The following is a 23,990-nucleotide window of genomic DNA, read 5'->3' as shown; positions in this document are numbered from 1 at the left end:
TACCTGCTGCAGTGTAGACAGAGGTGGAAGGTGCTTCCATAAGCATTCTGTTAACATAGGGCAAAACAAGCTCTCTAGTGGGAGAAATAACAAACTTTGTTAGAAATAACCTTATTGCAAACAAGCTGTCGATTCACACACAGCAGTTTATTTACTTGCACTGCATGCCAAGTCCAGACTTGTTTTTGTTTTAATTTACTGCACCACAGATAGTAAAAATGAATCAACCAAACAAAAACTGAGCCAAAGGGATTGTCTCTGTAAGTATGCCTGTTTCTTAGAGATTGCCCATATCCCTTTAAGGCAGCACAAACCCCTTCTTTATAGTGGTTTTAAAATGACCTTCTAAATTAAGACAGCAGGGTCAAACTGACCATGCATTATCTAGCGATGTACTCAACTATTGCCTCATAACTTACAGATTTGTTTATAGCTCTTACAGTCAGAAAAAGAAATTCCTCAGATCACTGTGACTTATCTTTTAAAAACAAGTCTCTTTTCAATAGCTAGCATATTTTAGAAAAATCATATGGTAATCCTGAATCCACCTTTGTCTTGCAGAGACTGCAAGACACAAACAGCATCTCCAAAAGCCACTGTAACACTACAGATCTTTCCCTCCCTCCTGCCTCCCCAGTTTATTGGCAGACCAGTCTAGAGGACTTTGAGGAAAAAAAAAAACTCTAAAGAAGGGTTCGACCAGCCTCCATTCAGGACATGGTTGTTTACACCTGCAGTTAGCATCCTCAAACATTCATCTGTATTACTTCTCTGCATCCGTCCATAAATAGATTCATCTCTCACACCATGCATACACAACACGGGTAGTAAAATAAACTTGTCATAAACAAAAAAAACAGGACAGCACAACTTAAGAATGTTCAGCTTGTAAAATCCAATTGTCAGCATTGGGACATGCCAGGACTAGAATTACTGTACAACCTCAATTCACATCTACTATAAATGAGTTATAGTACTGGCTTTATAACATGGCCCCACAGTCATTTTGCCTGGGGATCCATATATTCGATGCACTGAAGATAGCGATTGCTGAATGAGCAGCTAGTCACTCCTCTGTTCTCTCTTCATTGGCATAGCATCTGGACCACACATTGAATATATTTACTGCACACCAGCCAAGCCCTGTGCAGAATACAGAATTATTCATTTTCTTCAGGGCATTTCTTTGGTGTCCATCACTGCAGCAGCCTACCGATTTGCAATAAGTATTTACTTATCATCACTGGAGGTGAGGGAGGATGGAGTTAGACTAAGCCCCATTTTACAACAGAGGCCCAGAAGCCAAAAGCTTCAGTCTGAGTGCTAAACTTGTGACAAAGACTGACCGCTTCCCCTCACCCCTTGCTCCAGGTTATTTGGCATTTCCCATCGTTGTATATGATAGAGCACATTTCCAATTCCATTGGTTAAACTCAACCCTTGGTGTCCCAAACCAAACATCTGAAAACTGGGAGCCTTGCAAAGAGTGGCCACCCATGAAGAGCTGAAGTGCTGCACAGGATCTCTGTGACAAAGGCAAAGACAAACTAGTTCTCCCTGGCAGTGTTCAGCTTGTGCTAACTATGAGGCTGGGCTTTCTCTTCCTACAACACTCTTTGTGGTTGATGATAAATGCTTCCCCAGACCTGGCTGCCAGGGTCTGCAAAGGCAACAGCTCCCTCAGGACCTAACTTTGAGCTGCAGCCCTGTGCTCAACCCAAAATTTTGTACCACCAAAGGTCCACAGCCTGGCGCTTCCCCAAACCCACTTTGAGCGGTGACCTCTGCTGGAAAACAGACAAGGAACCTAGCAGTTTACAAAGCTGGTGCCCCATCTACCTGGTCCCCAAAGCTTGCCCTGACAGCAGTCACCCAACCTGTCTCTTGATCTGAAACATCCTAACATTAGTAAGCCCACAAGCGGAGCTTGCTAAGCAAGAGCAGAGAATGATGCTTACACATAACATAGAACAATCTTTGACTTGCAGAAGGCTATATAATCCCACTCCCAATTCCTTCAAACTTCACTCCAGGGCTCTCGCCATACCTTTTCAGACAAGATGCAGTTCAACACAACAGCCTGCCCCAGCACTGTTGCTTTAGTAGTCAGATTTAAAAATTGAGTTATTCAATAAGCCAAAGGCAAAGTCTGTGGTTTTTTGTGTGTGTTTTGGGCAAGGGAGGGAGAGGAACTCACTGTTCACTCTGCACTTGGTTCATTTGATGACTGCATGAGCACATACACATGCTTCTTAGGCCAGTTTTCTGTGAAACACTTCCTACTTCTAGAACTGACTCTTCAGAGAGATCAAACAAGAAAAAGGGGAGGGGGGAAGAAAAAGAAAAAAAGAGAGAACTATGCCATCACCACCTATTAGAAGAATCAGCTTCTGTATCCAGCAGGTCATGCAGGGAACTATTCCCCCTTGAATTTGTGTTTTGATCTCATGGCAGGCTCCAGAGACACCATGTTTGTTTATTTCCTGACTGACTACCTCTACTGTAGTCTCAAGATTTTTGCAAGGGCAGAAAGGTGAGGTCTTCTCTAATTTATTTTTGTCTTCTGAAATCAGAGCAGAATGTAGGTTTTGCTCTCTCTCACAGGCTGTTTTCTCAGACACAAGGGAGCTGTGCGGTTTGTTCATAGTACAGGTTTATCCAAAGCTGATATGCCAGATGCAGATCTCTACTATGAGTGTGCAGCGAGGGGAAGCAATATTCTGATGCAAGAACATCCCCTTACAACACAACAGGTTGGCAAACCACATTACAGGTATGTTCACAGTACCCAAATACATTTGATCCAAATAGCAAATACGGTAACACAGTCCCAGTAATGGAAAATATCAAGACCACAGAGGGAGGAGGGTGTGTGGGTAGTGGGGAGGGTCCTCAACTTGCAGCATCTGTGGTGATTCTACCCCGACCTTCATCTTTTTATTGCCTTTTTGTAGAGAGGTGGTGATGGGAGCAGTGGGAGCATGGCTACCATCAGCTGTGAAGCCCTACAGCTATCAGGTGCCTGCCTGAACATGCAAAGCACTGCAAGCTGCCACCGTTCTTCCCCTGGGGAAAAGGGGACAGCACTGCACATGGCAAGAAGCATTTCCACAGCTGCGGGTGCTCCTAGGGCCACCTCATATGGATTCACACACACCACACACACCCCCGCCCCAATTCCCCGAAAGTGTCAGGCCCTCCCCACCAGGCAGAGCATCAGACCCCTCACACAGCCAGTTCCAGTAGCTGGAGGAGGTCTGGTGAGCACACAGCCCACAAACTGCACGACTTGCCTGCGACTGAACAGGTACCATCAAATTCATCAGCAAGAGACTGGTACTTCCACAGTTGCAGCTGGATGCATCTGCAGGGGTGCTTGCCTTGCCCTCGGAGCCATACGTGTATCTCAGTAGGTGGGAAGATGGCTGCTCAAGGCCTTAAGACACCGAGCGCAGTACATACAATACAGCCTCTGTTCAAAGTAAGCAGCAACAGAATCGAAAACACTTCATTTCAAGGGTGTATTCAGGCCCTGAGCTGCAATTGGCATCGCGACAATTCTCCAAAGCAGCAAAGTGCTCCTGTTGAGGGAGCAAGTCCTGCCTGCCTCCCTCAGCAGTGTGCAATTATTACGAGGACTAGGGCCACCACATTTGTCCACCCACAGTCTGAATTTTCAAAGTTATATCTCAGAAAAATGAGGCAGGGTAGGGTTTGGGGTTTTGGGTTTTTTTTTTTCATATTTACAAGAGACAGCTTAAGAGCTAAAGCCTCTATTTTCCTTACTCCATTCTAACAGGAAAACAGATCTGAACCATCAACTGCATACCTCTCTGCAGCTGCAGTGGAAGTAATTTCAGATACTCTTGTCTACAGCTAACCTGTAGGGAGAGGCAGGTAGGTCACAGGATTACCAGAATAGCAAGCAAACCAAATGCTATCAGTTTCACTTGTGCATTTGGTATGCAATCCAGCAAGAAGATGCAGCTCAGCTTTGAGATGATTAAACAGATGAGAAATATTATCAGGCTTGAGGGATCCAATTGAGCTGCAGTTACATAGAAACCAACTGTAAAAAGGCTTTATTCTTTTCCTCAGTACCCAGAATGCAGAAATGAACTCGAGAGACTCTTCCCATAACTCACAGACTCATTTTTATGTTAAGACAGAAGTATATAAAAGGACTTGAAACACCAGCACAGTTTGCCAGAGGAATATAATTATTCCCAAAGCCAAAACTAGAATAAGATGTTATCCCTGTTTGAGTTGTGTAAGCCAGTTCCTGCATCTTCAGAGGGCACCCAACATACACTTGATATTCTTGTACACTTACATTCATAAGCATAAGATACTGTTAAAGATGCACTTTTAAGTAAAGGCTTAAAAAGTCTTTAAAAATTGGGGCTTTTAAAGAAACCACAAAGAAATCAGCTTTTGAAAGCTCTTTTGTCATATACAGAGAATACCATGAATCACACGCACATTAGCAGATGTCATGTGCAAATCTCTACTGCAACACAAGGAGGACAGACCTCAAGCACTTTGGCATCAAACAGAAGTCTACATTTTAATCCTGCTGCTGACAGCCATAACACTGTTAATTACAACTTACAGCTTATAGTTGTGGGAGTGTTGCAGAAAATACCAGAGCAATAAAAAAAACCCCAAAATATTCTGCACCTGTTTAAATGTATGAAAAATGTATTTGAAACTTTTGGCTGAAGTATTTGGGTCACCAGTTACACCTGAGGTACTAGCTAAAGCATCATTTTAACTCCAGATGTACATTGCAGTACCAGAAAATAAGCAAATTAAATTATTTAATAAGCCAGGCAGGCAAGAGGCTTTGACATAAATCAAACCTGTGGTAGAAGTTATGCTTGGGGAAGCTTTAAAAGACTGTGTTTAACCTTTAAATATAATGAAAGGCAGTCCATCACCTTACAGCGTTTGCTGTAAGCCACCTCAATGCAAAAGGAACAATACAGTTCTAATATCCGCTATCACATCTAACACATGCCGTGTCTGCATTACAAGAAAAGCATGTGTCTCTAGTGAGGAAAGCAATATGCAGGTCTCACTGTAGATTTGTTTTTTCTTTTACCCAAACCTTACAGGCTCCCTAAGGAATTATTACTGTACAACCGCTCACTATCAGCTGATCATTTCATCACACCAACATAACTGACACTGTGGCCATCTTCAGACGTTGGTTTCTTTGCTAGAGAACCTAAGCAGAACCCTATAGGGCTAATAGCACTGAAGAGAATGGAAGGAAAATGGTCCAAATTTTGTTTCCCCTTATCACACTAAATTCATTTGCAAGACCATTTAGCTTACTTTTATCTCAAGGAAATTACAGAAAGGTACTGCAGCTACATCTAAGCGCTTTACACTCCATATTTTCTAATGTAGACATCACAATAACTGGAGTCAGTTTAAAAATCGAGTAGTTAATTTTCAAACAGTTTGGACAGGTTTACTTCCAGATTTCCAGATAAGTATTTTTAAAAGCATTTTTTTAAACATCATAGTTTTCATCAGAAGCCATCAGTAATGTGTATTATTTTGCAAAAGTTGGATATGCTGCAAACATCCTTCCTGTCCACTTTAACAGAAAGCTAATGATCCAAACTTTAATTCACAATATCATTACTTGGAGTTTTACTAAACATGGTAATGTTTCTGCATGTTTCAGCATAGATCAGAACTTAGTTTCCTAGGTCACCTTAAAGATAAAATCCAAGCTGCTAGCTTTTCAAGCAGTATTTGTGTCTGAACAATGCCTTTCTGCACACCCATTTTACTCTGAAGGAATATTTCCATGTTACAGAAGAGTAGCATGTTTTATTCCTGGGCACATCTGTTTCCTACTCTTAAAGTACACACTTCATCTGCACTAAAAGTGCTATCAACTAAATTTATGAAACACTTAGGCACACTAAGTACCTATGTAAATCTCTACTCAGTCCTTTAACAGGAAAGGGTAGGAAAAGAATACATCGTGAAAAACAGTGAAGGATCTGAGTGGCAAAGTAACTCTGATAATCTCAAATGTCATAGTCTTACATAAAATAAGAACTGACACTTTCTCATTTGTAAGTGATATTAAAAGAAGGCAAGATGAATTTTAAGAAAGTTTTATTATACAAAAGATGAACCAAACCCGGAAGAGCTCTTCTACAGTTCTAATAGTTTTGTTCTGCGACTTGTACTTCCATATGCTTTTCCAAAAAGGCAAGATAAAAAGGCTCATTAGTCCCACTTTCTTCTTACCAAGGCTGTTGAAAAATAACTGTAGCTACATCAAAAGCTGTTATTTATTCTTTGTATTCCAAGAATTGCTGAAGTCTTTTCTTATGTTCTGTAGACACTTGCACTGCACTAAAAACAACAAATGCAGAGCATAAGATTTTACATTAAATGTATACACCACAAAAATAAAGCCTCATGCCAAAATTAAGTATACATTGAAGTCAACAATTACACTAAGGCTAAATTTTAGAAAACCCAGCTGTATGAAAAACCTACATTCCAAGAAAAAGACAAAAAAAAAAATTGTCAACCCTCAACAGCTTCCACTATTAAAGGGCATTTGTTCCAAGAAACCTAGCCTATTTCTTTAAACACACACAAACAATTGTTTAACTTGCAAGAATGATTTAGGTAAGAATCTCTTAAAATGTTCTCTCTTGTATATCTAGCACTTCCAAACTGAGTAACATTTCATCCCCGCAGGAAGAGATGGGCAGATACTGCAGGAAGTTTCAGTCCCACATATTCAGAGGCCAAGTATGAAAGTCTGCCTGCTGCGACAGTAGCTGAGAAAGAGCCATCAGACAACCAAGCAGAAAGGGAATTTGATTATCTGGACTCTTCACAGGATTCTCAGGATTCTCTCCCTACAGAACAAATAATTGTCTCTAGCTGATTTACTTTCTTTTCAACAGCTAAGATTTATTGAATGAGTGGTATTCATAGACTGCTTCTAAAGAGTTCATGAAAAGTCACTAAGAAAAATTGCCCAGAAATCTACGAATAATAAGTTTCTAAGGGGGACCATATATCTACACAAAAATTTTTTAAGATTCCACAAATCAAAAAATACTAAAATATCATGTTAGAATAATGACCTGAAGGGATTTTTGCCCAAACTTCCCTTTTCACAGGTCCTACAGTAACAGTAATTAAACCTAAATTTAGCAAGCAAGTAATCATGAAAAAGTTCTTACTTTAGGTGTTCTCCAAAAACAGTAGTTATCCGGTATAGTGCTGTTTTCAGAGATGCTCTAAGTGCAAATCGTAGCGTTTTGTAGGATGTATCCACCAGACTTCCTGAAATCCTGGGGGGCTTGCTAGAAACATGAGGCAGTTTGAAATGCCTGTCTACAACCTGATTGAGAAAAACATAAATGAACTTGTTTCATCTGTTCAATTATTTCAAACATGTTTCTAGTTACATTATATGTCAAATAAAGCAAAAAAAAGTGCAAATTCAGAAATTCCACCAAGACACACAAAAATGTGTTGGAGACCAAGCCTGACCTTGCATTTCCTGGCCATCAACATGAACACAGAACCAAGTTCTGTGAAATAAGATTCTCTGTTAATGAGTCTTAAATGCTAAGCACAGCACACACTGCAGTAGAAATACAATTCTGTCCTGCATTGCGACTTGTTTCTTTCAGAAACAAGGGATTGTTTGGGGTTTTTTTTCCCCCCTGGTGCCTGTTCTTGGAATAGATGACTTACACTGAAGAACTTCAATAACCTCTAAATTCTTTCCAAGAGCCTCTATTAAGGCAGTGTAAAATGATTATGTCAATAGGGCATGCATAGCCTTGGAAACAAATCTGGATTTTTTTAAAATACACATTACACAAACACCAGTAATTTGAGAGTAATGTCTTAGTATTAGTAGAGAAACACCACACAGATCTTATCTCCTGTGATTTGCAGTATCTCCAAGTGCTCCAGGTTGCACAAGGAATTTTGAATCCTCATCAAATAAAGGTGAAGTCCTAACTATGCATAAAATATAGTATAATTGCTGCATCCCTGAAATAAGGTCTTTAAGCACATAAAGCTTGAGCTCATCTATGAGCACACAGTACCTTTTTTTTTTTTTTTTTTAAAGTTGAACATTCCATTAAAAATATGCTTTCTACTTCTACATTTTAAAAACCTAACAAGGTTTTTATTCAGCTGTTCCGTAATGCACATAGTGGCAACTAGCTGTTTGGTTTAGACTAACTGCAGAAGAGAATCCATCTGCAGTGGTAACAACCTGAATGTTATGACTGGTCAGCAATGTCAGAATATAAAATTAACAAAACTCCTTCTCTTCTCCTAAACTTGTTCTGCAGTAAGGAAAAAGTTAACAGTTTTTACCTCCTGAAGAGTCAGTAAAGTATTCAGGATAGCTGGCAGTGTAGTCTGGACAACTCCAAATTGGTCTTCAGTAAAGGAGGCTGCTACCAAATGAGACAGACCTTTTAAAAAAAAAAAATGAAGAGTTTGCTATAATTACTGAATTCTCAACTTCTGAAGCATTAACAAAGATCATGGTTTTGCCTGAAGATTCTACTAGTGTGGTGGTATTCTTCAGGACTTACTGCAGCCAGATGACAGCCACCTTGGCTTTGGCTTGCTTCAGGACTAAGTCACTAGTTTGACAGGCGTACAATAGTTTGAGGTTGATGATAATGCAAGAGAGACTATACATAAAATCAATTTTAAAAAAGCATTTGCTCCCTCTTTCCACTGCTCTGGAGCTGTACCTGACACCAACCAAGAGACAGGACCTATTTCAGAATTCTTCTAGCCATACACAAACATTTCCAGATCATTTAACTTCCTTTCTTCAGCTTGTATGAGGAGAACTCTCTACTACTTCGAGGGGAAACCTTGACTTAGCTTTAAATCCCTTCTCAGTTTATTTGTTTACCGTATTTAAAAAAATCACAGCCTAGCACTCTGCCCTGAGTTAAAACACAAATGGTATCTTCTGCTTTTCTGCAAACTGTATTCCCATTTCCTGACTTAGTATGTCCCAACTCATCACCTTCAATCTGACACAGCCTGGCATATCTGCCCATAAAGCATATAACATAGGAAAGAAGATCACCTTTTGCACAGAAAAATCTAATAAAAGATTCTATCAATAACCAGTATTTGCTCATGACTTTGAAACAAACAAGAAAATCCTGTAGTGCAACCACGTACTGTCGTCGTTCTTTTAATTCTCTGCAGACCACCTTTTTCCATTTGTTAAGTCACTACCTGCCTGCCTCCCTCAACTCTCCGTGATTAACAGAGAAAGACTCATAGCCTTTAGTCAGAAAAGCTGATGTAAAGAGCCATCATAAATCTGTTACTGAAAAAAAAAAAGTAAAAGTGATACATAAGTTTATGTGGGAGAGAAGCAACAGAAATCAAGTTTAGGAATCTCTACCAAACATCTGCAGAACATAAACTAAGAGATCTCGCATGGGATCTCAAAACTAACAAGCAAATTAGACCTTTATTCGTGTTGGTATCTGAAATGCAGTCAGGTTTTTGTCAAAACAGATTTAAACATTTTTTTTCCATTACATTTATAAAGCACAGAGCCCCAGAAACCTGGAATCGGATCCTTTTAGTTGTAGTTTCATGACCCAGAGTGGATCACCTGGGAACAGAAACTGCTTACCTTCCAAAGCCCAGATGTGCATTTGGGCATCAGAGAAGACAGCTTGGATGGAGGCTTCTGGGTGCTGAGAAGAAATCAAAGCATTCTGAGTGCACTTTATAAACATTATCACCAAAATTGCAGGTTTCAATTAAGGTATTACACATTTGACAGGCTCATGTCCCTCTCCTCAAAAGGACCTGTGAGGCTCACAGATCTCAAGGAACACCCAGAAAAAATCCGATCTTTTAAGAAGCTAAAATCCTTTTTGGACAGGAGCTGCCCACAAAGCTATTGCCATGGTTGCTATAGCTTCCAGAAAAGAAAGTATATTAGCTAACTATTTTTCAAGGGCTAAATGGCCAATACAATTCCTCCAGGCCTATTTCAGGATCTTAATTCCCTTGGTCTCTGCTCCAGTCTATAACATCACAGAACACTGCTGTACATGTAAGCATAAACCATTATCACATACACAGAAAAGATCAGCATAGAAGAATACAATCTCTACTTGCAGAAAACATTTAAATCCCTGAAAAACAAAGACCTAAAGTGTGGGGGGGGGGGGTGGGTGTGCTTCTGTAGAACTTAATTGAGTTATTGTCCAATTATGCTAAGGGAAATACCCAATTGTTTTTCTGTGTAAATAAGTTTAAGTGTTCAAGTTCACCTGAAAAGTAGCAGTAATATTAGCACCAATATTTCATAAAGAGAAATTCCCGACATTCTAGCTACCACTTCTCCCACAGAAGAAAACTATAAAGAATTCATTTGGTACCTAACAAAAGGTAGTTAACCGAATTGTAACATTAACTTGAAGCCATATCATCTTATAATTAGTATACAGAGACAATTGCATTTAAGTTTTTAGTTGTGTTTTGCTAGTATATGATGCTTTAAACAAAACACAGTTTACAGTCAGAAGAGTTTAAACAAGTATTATTATTCTTTTTTATGCAGGTATGGGATACTCCTGCTATAAAACTCACAGTACTTACGGAAAACCTTAGATTAAAAGAAAGGTTTTAGAACCATTACTATATGCAAAAGGTACATAGTGCCACAGCAGAACCCATATGCTCATGCATTTCTAGTCCATGCAGCTCAGTCACAAAAAGTAAGATCCCAATTACCTTGCTGAAGAAATACATTATCAGCACTCGTTTTGACAAGAAGTTTTTTATCTGGAAAGAAACAAAAAAATTAAACATAATCTGTATTTATCTGAAAGTATGCACAGTTGGTCCTCCTCAACCCTCCTCACAGTATAAAGGGATTGGGGGGTGGGGAGGAAGGACTTTTATTCTGTAAGCTAATTGGAAAGGAAGTATTCACTAACAAAAACGGAAAGTTCTTTCAGAAGAGAGAATACCTAAGCTGCACTGCCTGTAACCTATCTCTGCAACTCTTACTCTACCTGTTCTTGCTTGTTCTGAAGCCATGTGTAAATAAAGCTTGGCTGTACTGCCTCACTGACAACTCTTGCAGCGGACAGCACTGGGAAGGATTCATGGTGGGAACCATTCATTTGCAGATCTACAACAGAAATACAGTTATCTTCAGAAAAAAAATGGTTGTTGTCACTTTAATCCTTAAGATACAGATCTCTGTTGACCTGCCTACTGCACTTAGGACTACAAGGCTAAAAACAGTACTGTGAAAAAACCTCTACCTGAACCTGATGTCCACAGCTTTGGTCCCCTTCTCATAACACGAGGACTTTGGACTGATCCATGGGAAGGAGAATTTACATCCAGAATTCCCATCTTGCAATTTAAAGCAGGTGAGCTGAAAGGCGAACCAACATCAGACCCAGGTGACGTCTTTAAAGGCATTAGGGATGATTTAACCAGTGAAGACATGGAGGCTCTGGGAACAATGTTAGACCTCTGTGACTGGAAAGACATGTCTGCTGTCACAACAGCTCCTAATGAGAAAGAACACACTGCATGAAGACAAACAGGCTGACACATATGAAATAAAAGATGGGTTTGTTATTTGCTATTTCAACAACCTCTCTATCATTAGAGCTTTTATTGAAGGACATTGTTTCCACTGCGGTTTTGCAAGGAAGTACACATCCACATGAGCATGAAGGTTTTAAAAGTTCATCAGTTTAAGAACAGCAAGTGATGAGAGGGATCCCTGTGGATTTATTTATTTTTCTCCTTTTGCTAGTTAGCATTACTACACCCTAGCATATATCTACATAAAGTGTGCTTTTAGGATTAAGTACTAGAAAAAAGGCTACCTATAGAAGAATGGCAATTCTTTCCAATTCTGCTCAGTATGTAAGAAAAGATGTGTCAGTCACAAAATCCAAAGAACAGCAGCACTAGAAGAAATTCACCTCTGACATACCAACAGTCCCCTGCTGTTCCCAGGGCACTTGTATCCTAGGCACTGACTGCCCAGGGATTCAATTACCTGGCACCCCTTGTGCTAACACGGCTCTGCTGCCAGGACTGATGCCTAAGTCTGGCATGCAGAACACCTGAAATGCTTGCAGGCTGCACACAGCTCAAGAGTCAGACTGGCTTTTCTTATTCTACAGTGATATTAGTAAATCATGTAAACATACTCAAAGTCCCCACAACACCAAAACAAAAACTAATTTTATCATCTTAAACTAGTCATAAGGGCAGCTATGCAAATTACAAAGCATCTCTTGGCAAGACCTAAGTTCTCCCTGTACTGGGTACAACCACTTACTAAAACTGTAATAATAAGACTTTCTTAATTCATGCAAGTGTGGAAAAAATACTGTATTGAACATAACATCATGCAAAGTAACCAGAGTAAGCATGCTCTTTCCAAGTTTTCTTGTTAGTTTGGAATTACTTCAACAAGAATACCTAAAATGAAATTGGGGAGAGACTTTTTTTGTTTGCATTTATTTGCAGAAACACCTGTGACTCATTTTCACCATACAACTTAACTGAGACTAATGTACCTATGTAATCTATTGGTACTTTCATCCTTTACGAACTATTGTGTTTCCTCACCTACCTGGAGTCTGTGGAGATACTTTCAGCTCTCCTGCTGGCTGCTTTGCTCTCCCATTTGCTGCTGCAGCTTCCTGCTGTATGATCAGCCGCTGGGTCAGATCACTCAGAAGACTCAAACACTCCCTTGATATTGCAGTCCAGTTGTGTGGGTGCCCACCTAGCAGTACGCAGACAAAAAGGAAATGAAGTAGGTATGTTTAACCCAGATGCTCATGCTTGTATCTATTCTGACAGTGCCCATGTGCTCTCAGCATAAGCTTCAAAGATTATAGTACCACCCCATTCCTAAAAAGATACAGTGCATCTTCACTATGACAGTTTATTTGTACTGAGAGGAAGATGAAAACACGGACAGACTCTATCCTCCTGCCAACAGATAACTCTAAAAAGACTTTTGTGAAACCCGCTAAGCAAGCGGGAAAAACAGGCAGTTCGGCCCATCAGACCTGAAATCACTAAACAACTAAAATGAAAAAAAGTACTATCAATGGTGATGGTAAACAGTTTTGAAGTAGTACAAACATTAGAATTCCCAATGAGGTGTAACAAAAAGTTTCTGAAGGCTTTTAAGCAGTTTTAATTGACCTTCTCTGCCATACCTTTGTATATAGCAAGAGGCTTGAATACTACTTGAAATTATAGCCATTGTTTGCTTTCACAACTCTAGTGGTGACTCACTAATTATGCTTGATTTCACCTCACTCACGTCTCAACATTAGTCTTTCATACCCATCTGTCAGATTATTCAGTTCGGACTATTTGACAGGTGGTGTCAAGAGGACCCTGCTTTCAATACCCCAAGACCTGCGTTTCCTTGTGGTTGTCATTTAAATCAAGCAACAGGCACCAGAATTTGTTGAGTTTAGTAGATGAAGCAACAAGAATATAAAGAATTAAGCATCCTTTTGAAAAAGGCATTGGAAAAGGGATACTTTTACTTATGAGGCCTTCTGGCTTATGTAGCATGCATCACAGCTTTAAACAACTTCTAAAAGCATTTGACTAACACTTAAAAAAAGAAAAAGAATCAATATGAAAATAGTTTTTATAATTACCTGGCTGACTAAGGCTAAAGACTTCCTGTCGTCGAACAGGAGAATATTGGGAAAGTAACATCAAGTCTTGTAAGGCTAAAAACTACAAAGAAAGGAAAATGTTTTAGTGCATGCAAAGTCCATTGTATTTCCTTAAAAATGTAGTTACCCATACAAAAGCAGTCCCTAACAAAGAATGAGTTCACAAAAACTAAAACCAGCCATGTAACAGAAAAAGAAAGAAGGCAAAGGACTGCACACATCCCTAGAACCACCCTGGATGGGGCTGCTGAATTAGTTAAGAGCTTCAGAGAACTTTACTGATAAGTCATTTCTTTGGAGTTAAAGAAAATCAAACACCAGTTTTTATCTTAACAGCTAACAGCTCAGACAGAAAGAACCTAAGACACAAAAAAGTCTAATGAAAGAACCCTTTTTGCAAGCCAGAGCTCAACTACACATGCAGTACTGGACCGAATACTGCTTTTTCATGTGATTAAGTAGTTAATGTGGCAAACCAAAAATAACCATTTTTTTCCCACTACGCAAGATACAATTATAAATTACACACTTTAGTAACAGCTGAGATTATAAATTAGACTTCCTCTACCTTTAACTGTGCTGTGCTCGACTCTTCCCCACCCATCCTTTGATAGTGCAGCAAAGCTTAAAAAAGGATTCAAGTGGATTGCAACCTATTATATCTCCAGTCTTAGCAGAGATCTGTATAATCAGTAAACATGGATTTTGCACATGCAGGAGAATATTGTTATCCTTATTTACATAATACTTCTTATATTAGGTCTCCAATTTTTAAGTATTATAATCAGTAAATCCCATTGATGATTACCATAGTCAGAGCAAAATTACTCTTCTTTAAGTTTTAAGTAGCTTTTTAGTATGGTCTTTTTTAAAAAAAAGATACCTAACTTCCAACATAAATACAGAATTTTTTTTTTTTTTTAATTTCAAGAGAGAACACACACATAACTCAAATACAAGTAGAAGGGGTAAAGTATTAAGAGTGTACAAAGAGAGAAAACACCCACTTATGTGAAAAAGACTCGGAGTTGAAAGAGTTAAAACACCTGAATGTCACTAACCTTCTGTTTTAAGGTATTATGCACTGACATACTTAAGCTGCAGCCAAATACATCTTACCTCTAACTGAATGAGTCTGTCTTCAGCTCAAAGTAACACAGTGTGGTGAGCACCAGCAGATGTCACTGCTAAACAAATTTTTACCATTAGGTGTAACTGCCTCCTCGAGTGTTCTGAGGCAGATTTTTAAACAACTAGCACCTCGGTTAAAATAGCCAGTGCCTAGAAGATCTGATTACATGCTTTGAGAAACACCTTCTCGGCACACACCTAGCTGGGAAGATGGTGGGAATTCAATTACCTTTATAAGGAGGGGAGGGTTGCTGTTTAAGATTTTAGGCAGGCACTGGTCTGTCTCCTCGGCAAAAGTTGGCTGGACAGGGAAATGATGCGTCTAAATATAAACATCAGAAGTTGTCTTATACAGAGCAAAACACAAGAAAACCTTATGAAAGGCCACACCCAAGCTCTTACTTGTCAGATGAATGATGAACTACAAAAAGCACATACCCCATTTCTTCAACTGCCTGTAAACTAGCCTGAAATTTCTAATGTAGAAACAAAAAGACTTTACTCTTTATGTTTAAAACTGAGAAATCTTCAAAAATCCAGACACCTTTATCTTCAAATGCCTTCCATGTACCCATATAATTCATAGCTAAGGGCATCATATCTTTATGAAAAGAAACTCCTCTAACCACATACCTGGGAAAAACTAGTGACACCACATTCAGAAACAAGACTGAAATCTAAACTGTGATGTCTATCTTTTACAGTGTAACCACTCTGGTGAGGAACTGAGGGTTCTTTTACCAAATAATAAAAGACTTTTTTAATTCTTTTCCACTTTTTCACTGATAAACTAATGAAATCTTATTTTTATCATGATATTTTCTGTGTTTTAATAGAATTTCTGTTCTTGTGGCTACAGCATTTAAAATACAAATAGCAGTGGTTAAATTGCACCAAACATTGCACCTTTTTAACGCTATTTAACATGGACCAGTTTGGGCACAGATTACCTGTCAGTTTTGTGTTACTGCACTCATTTTACATATCATAGCTTTATTCTCCTCTGTTTCAAACTGCACAACTGAAATTTGAGGTAGCAGTTGCTTTTGAAGTGTTAACAAAGTGACTTCACATGGACTAAGTTTACAATTTCTTTCCTGACTTTTCAGTTAACACTATGCAAATATTTACAAACAGCTTTGCAAGTTTTTTAGCTCATTTAAAAAAAAAAAAAAAAACAACATGTGGATAAACAAATCTTTTGTTCAACAGGATGTTTCTTTTGTCTTCCACAGTTTTATAAGCAATACAATAATTGCAGGCATTGACACACACTGCTATTATCCTTTGAAATAGGTTGTTCACACCTCAGAGCTGTTGTTGGAGCTGCCTACGGATTCTGACACATCATTACATCAGTTATGCTTGACTCACTGTTAATCTTTTATCCATGCAGTCACAACTAGACCTTTTTAATTAAAGCTCGCTTTTTTCCCTACCAATCTGCAGTCCAGTAATGTTAAAAAAAAAATCAAGTTAGATGAACACTTTTTTCCTCTGTATTCTTACAAAGAAATATCTGGATTTGTCAAAAAAGATCAAATGTTCTCCAATTCTTTGTCGGCAAGACTTCTTTTTTTTCTCTCTCTTCAATCATGGTCTCCATTTATTCTAATATGATTCATTACATATTTAAACGGTCTTTTTTTAGCCATATTAATTTGTAACTTCATGATTGAATGAAAAAGCACAAGTGTCTTAATTCCCAAGATTGCTTGAAGTCTATTTTAACACCAGAGCCTGAATTAGATTAACATGTCTCTGCTTTGGAGAACTGTGTACTTTGATGGTTTGCTTGAATTTGAGATTTCTAGAGCTTAGCTCACAGAAAATTGACAGCATTTTGTTCTCTTTACAATTGTAAAATTGGATTGAGAGCTATACAGTTTCTGGATATTATCTTCCCATGTAACCTGTAGCCGTTTGTCAGAACTCTTCAGCTAGTCTCATACTCAAATACAAAATCATTGCACGGAAACACATGCAGAGACCAAGCCAGTAAGCTCTGCCAGACACATATGGGCTCTGTGCTGGCTCATCTGTCTTTGCACCTAAAGAGGACAAAGAACACGGTGCAGACTCTGTGAAGCACAAAATGGCTCTTTGTTAGGGTGGCCCCAACAGCATCTGCATAGATTTAGCATCAAACATGAACAGGAGAAGGGGGACACAGAAACAGAAGTAGAGAAGTAAAAAGAGGAGGTGGAAATAACAAAGCATTAATTTTGTAAGCAGCACAGGCTTATCTTGCTGTAAGGAGAGAAAGGGAAGGTCAGTTAACACCCATGCCTCTCTTGACTGTTCAGCTGTCAGATATTACCTGTAGTGCATGCTTTGAAAATTCAAAAATTCATAATAAGTTGTTTCCTAGTAAAACTGCTTTTGAAAAGAAAGTATTGTCTGTGAAACACTGATGTTGTACCTTTAGCACTGTCACTAAGTACTAACCTCTGTAGCATAGATTTTGAAGAGTAACCATGCAATGTACCAGGTAATCAGAAGAAATACGCCACATAACCAGGCATGGTAAAACAAGGAGAGATCCAATAAGCCAGTCAGAGTGTCAAGAGGATGCAATTCACTGCAGATAAAACAACAAAGAATATATAAGTATTTTTATTATGGAAGATGTCTACAGTAAGCTGTTACAGTAACAATAATTGCAAGAATAAAGTTGCATTTTTTTGCAAAACAGTTTCTTAAAGATGTTTGAGACACCATTTCTTTAATTTTTCAGTAACTGTGATGAAATTAAGAAAAATTAATGAATTCAAGGAAAAGAGAAAAGAAATATAAATAATGACTACAATTTTAGTCAATTAAGGTATTAAGACTTCGGTTTCCCTATTTTAAAACAAATGGTAGCCACATAAACATGAAGATATGCCCCGCCAAAACACAGAAAAGCAGATAAAACACATGTGTGAGATTTGCCTTTCTAATATTTTAGAGACTTACAGGGATGAAGGAAACTAGAGAGGATTTCTTAATGACTATCTACAAGATGGTTCCTACACGGGGATGTTTTGGATCCATTTCAGAAGTACCCAATGTGCCCCACGTTCTGCGTGGGGAGGCAAGGAAATAAGTTGTACTACGCACAAAGAGCCAGTTGCTAAGCTGGACTTCTTCAGCGAGGGGGGGGCTGTCAGCAATATTCTCCTGCAAGTTTTCAGCACAGTGTACTACCTACCTGTCTATATGAAGATCCATTGTGGTACTTATCCATACCTTTGGGATATAACCTAGGGCATCAAAAAGAAACACTGAAACAAATATGACACTGCAAAACACATACACAATAGGACAAAAAGACGACAAAAGTAGAATGCATGTATAGACAACAGACTGATCTTGTAACACGTGTGCACCAGGAAACAATCTGCCTTTGGGTTTGTTTTGTTTTGTTTTTTTAAAAAAATAGAAACGAGAATGAAAAAAAAGGCTTCAGGCCAGCAACTATACATTGAGAGATGCAGACCTTATCTCATATTGCTAGCTTCTCAGCACGGAGTTATTTGTGTTTCTTTGCTAACAAGAGGGTTAACAGTAATTTAATATTAATTTTCACTATAGCTCAGGCAGCAGCAAAGTGCTTTTAAAGACTTAATGGAAACTGATACAGAACCACCATACTTCTAATTTACCCCCTAATGTAAATAAAGTGGAAATAATTCTAGCATATTTGACATCATTTAGGAGGATAATTACAACTGTAACATAAAAAATTCCTGATTTTCAGAAAGTCCAGTGCAATCATCTTCATCAGCACAGATATTTTTTACCATAGTTTTAAAGACCAAACTTCATTTTCATATGGGAGGGAGCCCTACTGCCTTTGTCTCCCCAGCTTCCTCCAAATAATATAAAGCGCACTTGAGAATAAAGCTAAAGTGCTAATTTTTACTTAAAAAATAGTGAAAATATAGCAACATTACATATAGTGAAGTCACACCCACTGCGGTATGTCAGGTTCACCTCTGTAACACTACATTTCCCATACCAGGCAATGGAATGAGCAGTCCAAGGCACAGTGAAGTTTATCCATGTTAAAAAATACTTGGGAATATTTAAAGAAAAAAGGGAATATAAATTACAGACTAAACCAAGTTTTTTTCATTAATTGCATGGTGTCTTCAGATTTATAATTTTTGCCACAAACCAGGACAGGTATGTAAATAGTGGCCCAAAGCATCAGGTTTTAAAACATACACTTGTAAACCACCAGCTGATCAGAATTTGGTAGCTCCTCTTACATGCAAGTAATTTCACAGCTGCCTGCAATAAGATTTCCTGCACAGAAGAGATCACTAGAGACAATATCTATGTTTTGGTACAGTGACCAAACACAGACTTCAAGTTAGAAAACTGTTGTTCCCCACTCCCTTCTCCTTAGAATACTGTCATCATCTTATAGTGTTATCAGCTAGATAATAAGTTCTTATAGAAGGTGTTAATCTCTTTGGAGAAGAGACTTTTCTCATATGCTAAACAAGCTTCTGTGAGGCTTGTAAGAATTGCCATCATCATGCAAATATTGCTATACAAACCCTGTGCCTTTTCTTACTGTTTTAGAGAGGTGTTAGATCTATTTTTTAAACAAGTCTATGTGCCTTCAGCAAGTTACCTGGAAGGCTGAAAAATAGTATAGCAGGCCTGACTGATTACACATGAAGTTTTCAAAATACAGGAATTGGGGGGAGGGAGAAGAGAGACTGTCAGAAACCCTTACCAAAAAAGTAATATGTGACACAGAAGTTTCTAACAAAATATAGCGATTCCACACAACTGTGTTTAATGAGGAGAGGCAAAGATCTTCTGAAACGTAAGTACTTGTATTGCTAAAAACAAACACAAAAATAGTTTAGTATTCCACATTCAATTAAATGGAAAAAAAAAAAGACAAGGTATTTGAAAACCTGAAGACTAGATGAATTAAAAAAACCAACCCAGTTTTAGGCAATTCCAGGTGTTACACCTACTATTTATTCTTCCGATTGCCTTCTGACATTTTATAATCATCTCTAGTTCTCATCCCTTTTCCTACTTGCAGTAGCATGAAAATGGAGGATGGCATAAATTGCCTCTATACACAGGGGAACAAACTAGAAGAATGCTGTCTAGTGCAAAATAAACAAAAAAGCCCCAAAGAAAGCATATTTAATCTATTAATCTAATTCCATTAAAATATAGGGAAAATTCACACAAGCATGAGTTACAGAGTCAGTAATCCTCCAAGCAGCAAAGCCAGTGTTATATTGACGCCTTTCTGCATACAAACAAATTATATGTCTTTCCAAACAACTAAAGCAACCCGTCTGATACTACATGCAAATGAAACCAAAGTGATTTAATTTTTTACTTGGCTAAGTTGCATTACAAAAAAAAAAAAAAAAAAAAAAGGATTAACAATATTAAAATAATAGAATTTTTAAAAATACTGTAACTATAGCATTGCCAAAATGATGCTTGGTTTGCTGATAACCTCAATGGTCATGACTTAAATGTTTTCCATTAATACATGGAAATTAACAAAACAACCATGTTTAAAGACCCCTTTTGGCAAATTGGTTGGACTTTGCAAATCTGGGAATCATACAAAGTTAATGGCTGCTGTGAGGCTACAAGAACAGAAGAAATATTTTTAAGATGATGTTTCACAAGCCACTCCTCACCATTTCACATTGGTACAGATTTCTGTAGAACTGCTAGAGCTCCCTCCAAAGGAATTAATGGAATTTCAGTTTCCATAGCATTACTCACACAAACAAGCTTTGGATGTTGAGCTTTAAGCAAGATTTAATGTGCTATTTAGACTTTAAGTGAGCTGGTAGCCAGTTACAACTAGTATGCTGCTTTTTTTTTTTTTACTCTCAAGATTTTCAGCTTTTAGGTGACCATTGTTGTCAGTTCCAGGAGTTAGTATTCAGTTTGTGTATATTATCTCTTTCCTGTAGTTCATTTTCTGCAATGATCCACCTCAGCCAGCTCAGCTTTTAATGCGCATCACAGGGGTGTAAATTTTATAGTCACAGCATCCCAGATTTCTGTGTTCATTTGAAAGGAGTTGAGCAGGAGGGAGGAAGATGAACACTACCAGCATTTAAAGCTAACTGAGTCTATGCTTCAACTATTAGTGAAAGCATGCCAACAGACAGCTGCTACTGTCATATTCAAAAATACAAACAATCAAGGCTTTTTTGATCACTGTTTTACTTAGACATGTCTTTCTGCAAAGGTGTTTAAACCTCTTACCTGTATGACTGGAAATGCCAAATAATTCATATTGTTAATAAGATATAAAAGACTGTAACTGTATCCCATGAAAGCTCCACAAAGTAGAAAAAAGAGGTGATACTCATTTAGGCACATCTGAGGAACAGCACCATCTTGGCTAAAATAAAAAACTTAGAATTAATTCCAAGTTTAAAAAAAAAAAAAAGTCATTCTAGCCTTAGGAAGTTCAAATCAGAAATTTGATTCTACTTTCCTGATCAGTATGTATGATAACTCAGGAAGTTTTTTCTAAAATAGGAATCCCACCACCTATTTTTGTAATTTATGCATGAGGATGCTTCCAGTATTTATGAAGTATGTCACATTAACCAGAAGATCAAGACTTAGTTCAAGTAGCAACCAATCTGTCATCATTCAACTTTCCATTAAGAATCTTGTCAATTTAGTTTTTCTGGCCCAGTTATTTCTCTGTGCATTGTAACATTTACAACGGAGAGTATTTCCTATCCTTTAATAAAGGGTATCAACATATAATTGCCTTTTTTTTGTTTTTTATAGTACTCAAATTTTAGTTTTTTTCTTTGAAAGAAGCCATCAGTAAATACCGTTTACAATAGAAGTTCTTTGCATAATTTATCTTTAACACACAAATATTTACCTTTCTGAAGACATGCAGGGCACAGCAAGAAACTGGAAATTCCCTTTTGTCATAATTGCGGCACACCAAGCAACCAACATTCCCAATACAGCATGAACAACAGAATGGATAACTTGCTGAGGGTGAATAATTTTTCCTATCAGTGCTAATCGAGAGCATGGTATTGATGGCACAACTGTAAATAAAAGCCAAAAGTGAATTTTCATTTCTTACTAGTAAAACCCTTCATTAAAAAAAAGAAGAAAACCCATTGTCACCAAAGAACTTTTCACAGTTGGAATCAGTCACTAAATGATAAAGAAATCAATGAAGCGGCTCAGCTAAGAGGGTCACAGCCATGAGGTAAGCAGGAATCTGGGATGAGTTACTTAAAAATAAGCTTTGCGTATTGTCTATATTAATTTAAAAGGAAATCTATCAACGTTAAGTACATCAAATATAAATACAAACCTCTTGAAATGGTTATCCTATTTAATTCGGGTATCACAGACAGTTCAGCAATTTACATAACTCACCTGCATAAAATTCAGCGTTGAAGATGCTTATTACTAGTATCACCACAGACATAAGGAGAATACAAAAGATGACGTAGGAAGTATATAAATCATTGAAAGAATCTAAAATAAAAAAAAAAAATTAATGCTCAGAAGACTGCAGTAACACAACAGTGACACATTAAGTAACAGAAAATAACACTTAATCACTTAACAATAATCCACTAAGTGCGTGAAGAGGAGTAATGTTCAATTGACTCTGTAATCTCACACCAGATCTGCCCAGCTGCACAACATTTCTGCATAAAAGCACATTTAAATTTCACAGAAACTATTTCACACCCTTATAACTGGTTTTCTCATAAGTGAACACTCAGAATTTTGTTTTAAAAAAAAAATCTTTCAAAGTGAATTAAACTATGGCTCAGATAACACAGCTTCCCTTCACTTAATAAAAGCTGCTACCATACAGCAACACTTAAAAGGTAAGAAATCCCTTACAGAGTAAATTGCTTTTGATTAGTTCTTTTGGGCTTTCGTGTTTTCGAAGGGGGCAAGAAATTAAGTCTCTCTGCCTGGAGCAGCTAAATAATCACAGGTGTCAAGCTTCCATCTATACATCTCTAGTTTTCTGTGTGTGCACTCGAGGGAAAGTTATTCTCACCATGTAGACCAGCTATTTCAGGAACTTCACTTGTGATTCAATGCACCAAAGTTAGAAGAAACTTAAGCTCTTTATGCAAACAGCAGCTGCACAGGGCAGAAAGGGGAAGCGTGTCCAAGTACTTAGAACAGACAACTAAGTCACTTAGCCTATTTTTTTCTCTGAAGGGTATACTTACATAAGCTTGCAACAGTTATTTCTATCTAGGGAGCGTTATGGCTAGTATGATTATAAGTAACACAGAAACTTACATTTCAAAGCCTAAAGACCATTCAGAAACACACAAAATAGAAACATAACACGATGCCATAGTCAGTTCCCATTATCTGAGACTGAGCCGCAAACAACAGAAAGGGAAAAAAAAACCAACCCGCAGATACAAACATGTGACTGCGAAAATACAAAAACATCAAAGGCCACCTTGTCAAGCAGCAGAAACAATTTTATTTTATAAACGGGTTTAAAATGTTAGTATCGGGTCACTTAATGTAACAAAGCACTTAAACAATCCCCGCTATGATCCCAAGCGGATCTGAAAGGTAAACGAAAGCACGCCCCCACGCACCCCGTGCTCTGCTGATACACAGCCACGCAGTTTCTTCTCTGCCAAGAGCCCCTCGGCAGGCGAGTCCCAGGCTGCTTCCCTCCCACCGCCACGGCTGCAGCTCACAGCGCGGCGCGCACCGCATTTCACGGCTCCCGCGCCTGCCCCCAGCCCCGACCGCCCACGGCCGACCGCCGCCTTGGGGGGGGAGGCCAGAGCACCTACTCGAGATCCAGCGCACCGGGTGGAAGAGGTCGAGGCCGCTGAGGACGACGAAGGCCGCGGTGCAGACGGGCAGCAGCAGCACAGACCAGGCGACGGCGGCCGCCACCCTCCAGCCCAGCACCTGAGGGAAGCACAGCGTGAGGGGCCGCGGGGGACGGAGACCGAGGGCGGGGGCGGCCGCCGTCCCCGTCAGGCCCCGCACTCACCTGGTGGAGCAGTGCCCGCTGCCGGCCCGCCCCCGCCTCCATGTCCGCGGCCCGGCCCGCCGGCCCGCACCGCCGTT

The 23,990-nt window shown here is 38.7% G+C and overlaps 1 protein-coding gene across 1 annotated transcript; it reads right to left on the bottom strand.

Moving 5' to 3' along the window:
* Window positions 1-6,181: 6,181 nt before the first annotated feature.
* NDC1 (NDC1 transmembrane nucleoporin) lies at window positions 6,182-23,970 on the bottom strand. Its single transcript, XM_075710680.1, has 18 exons — window positions 23,914-23,970; window positions 23,708-23,828; window positions 22,296-22,397; window positions 21,781-21,955; window positions 21,141-21,279; window positions 19,618-19,726; window positions 18,079-18,130; window positions 17,334-17,466; window positions 15,115-15,207; window positions 13,734-13,815; window positions 12,680-12,835; window positions 11,343-11,597; window positions 11,088-11,206; window positions 10,804-10,854; window positions 9,692-9,755; window positions 8,392-8,492; window positions 7,233-7,393; window positions 6,182-6,384 (listed from the first exon to the last, which is right to left on the bottom strand). The coding sequence occupies exons 1-18, from the start codon at window positions 23,953-23,955 to the stop codon at window positions 6,321-6,323; spliced, it is 2,019 nt and encodes a 672-aa protein (XP_075566795.1). The 5' UTR covers window positions 23,956-23,970; the 3' UTR covers window positions 6,182-6,320.
* Between the last annotated feature and the right edge of the window lie 20 nt (window positions 23,971-23,990).

This window comes from Pelecanus crispus, chromosome 5, assembly GCF_030463565.1.
Source record: "Pelecanus crispus isolate bPelCri1 chromosome 5, bPelCri1.pri, whole genome shotgun sequence".
NCBI classification, from domain to species: domain Eukaryota; kingdom Metazoa; phylum Chordata; class Aves; order Pelecaniformes; family Pelecanidae; genus Pelecanus; species Pelecanus crispus.
The sequence above is the reverse complement of the archived record's forward strand: the minus strand, read 5'-3'. Positions and strand labels throughout refer to the sequence as shown.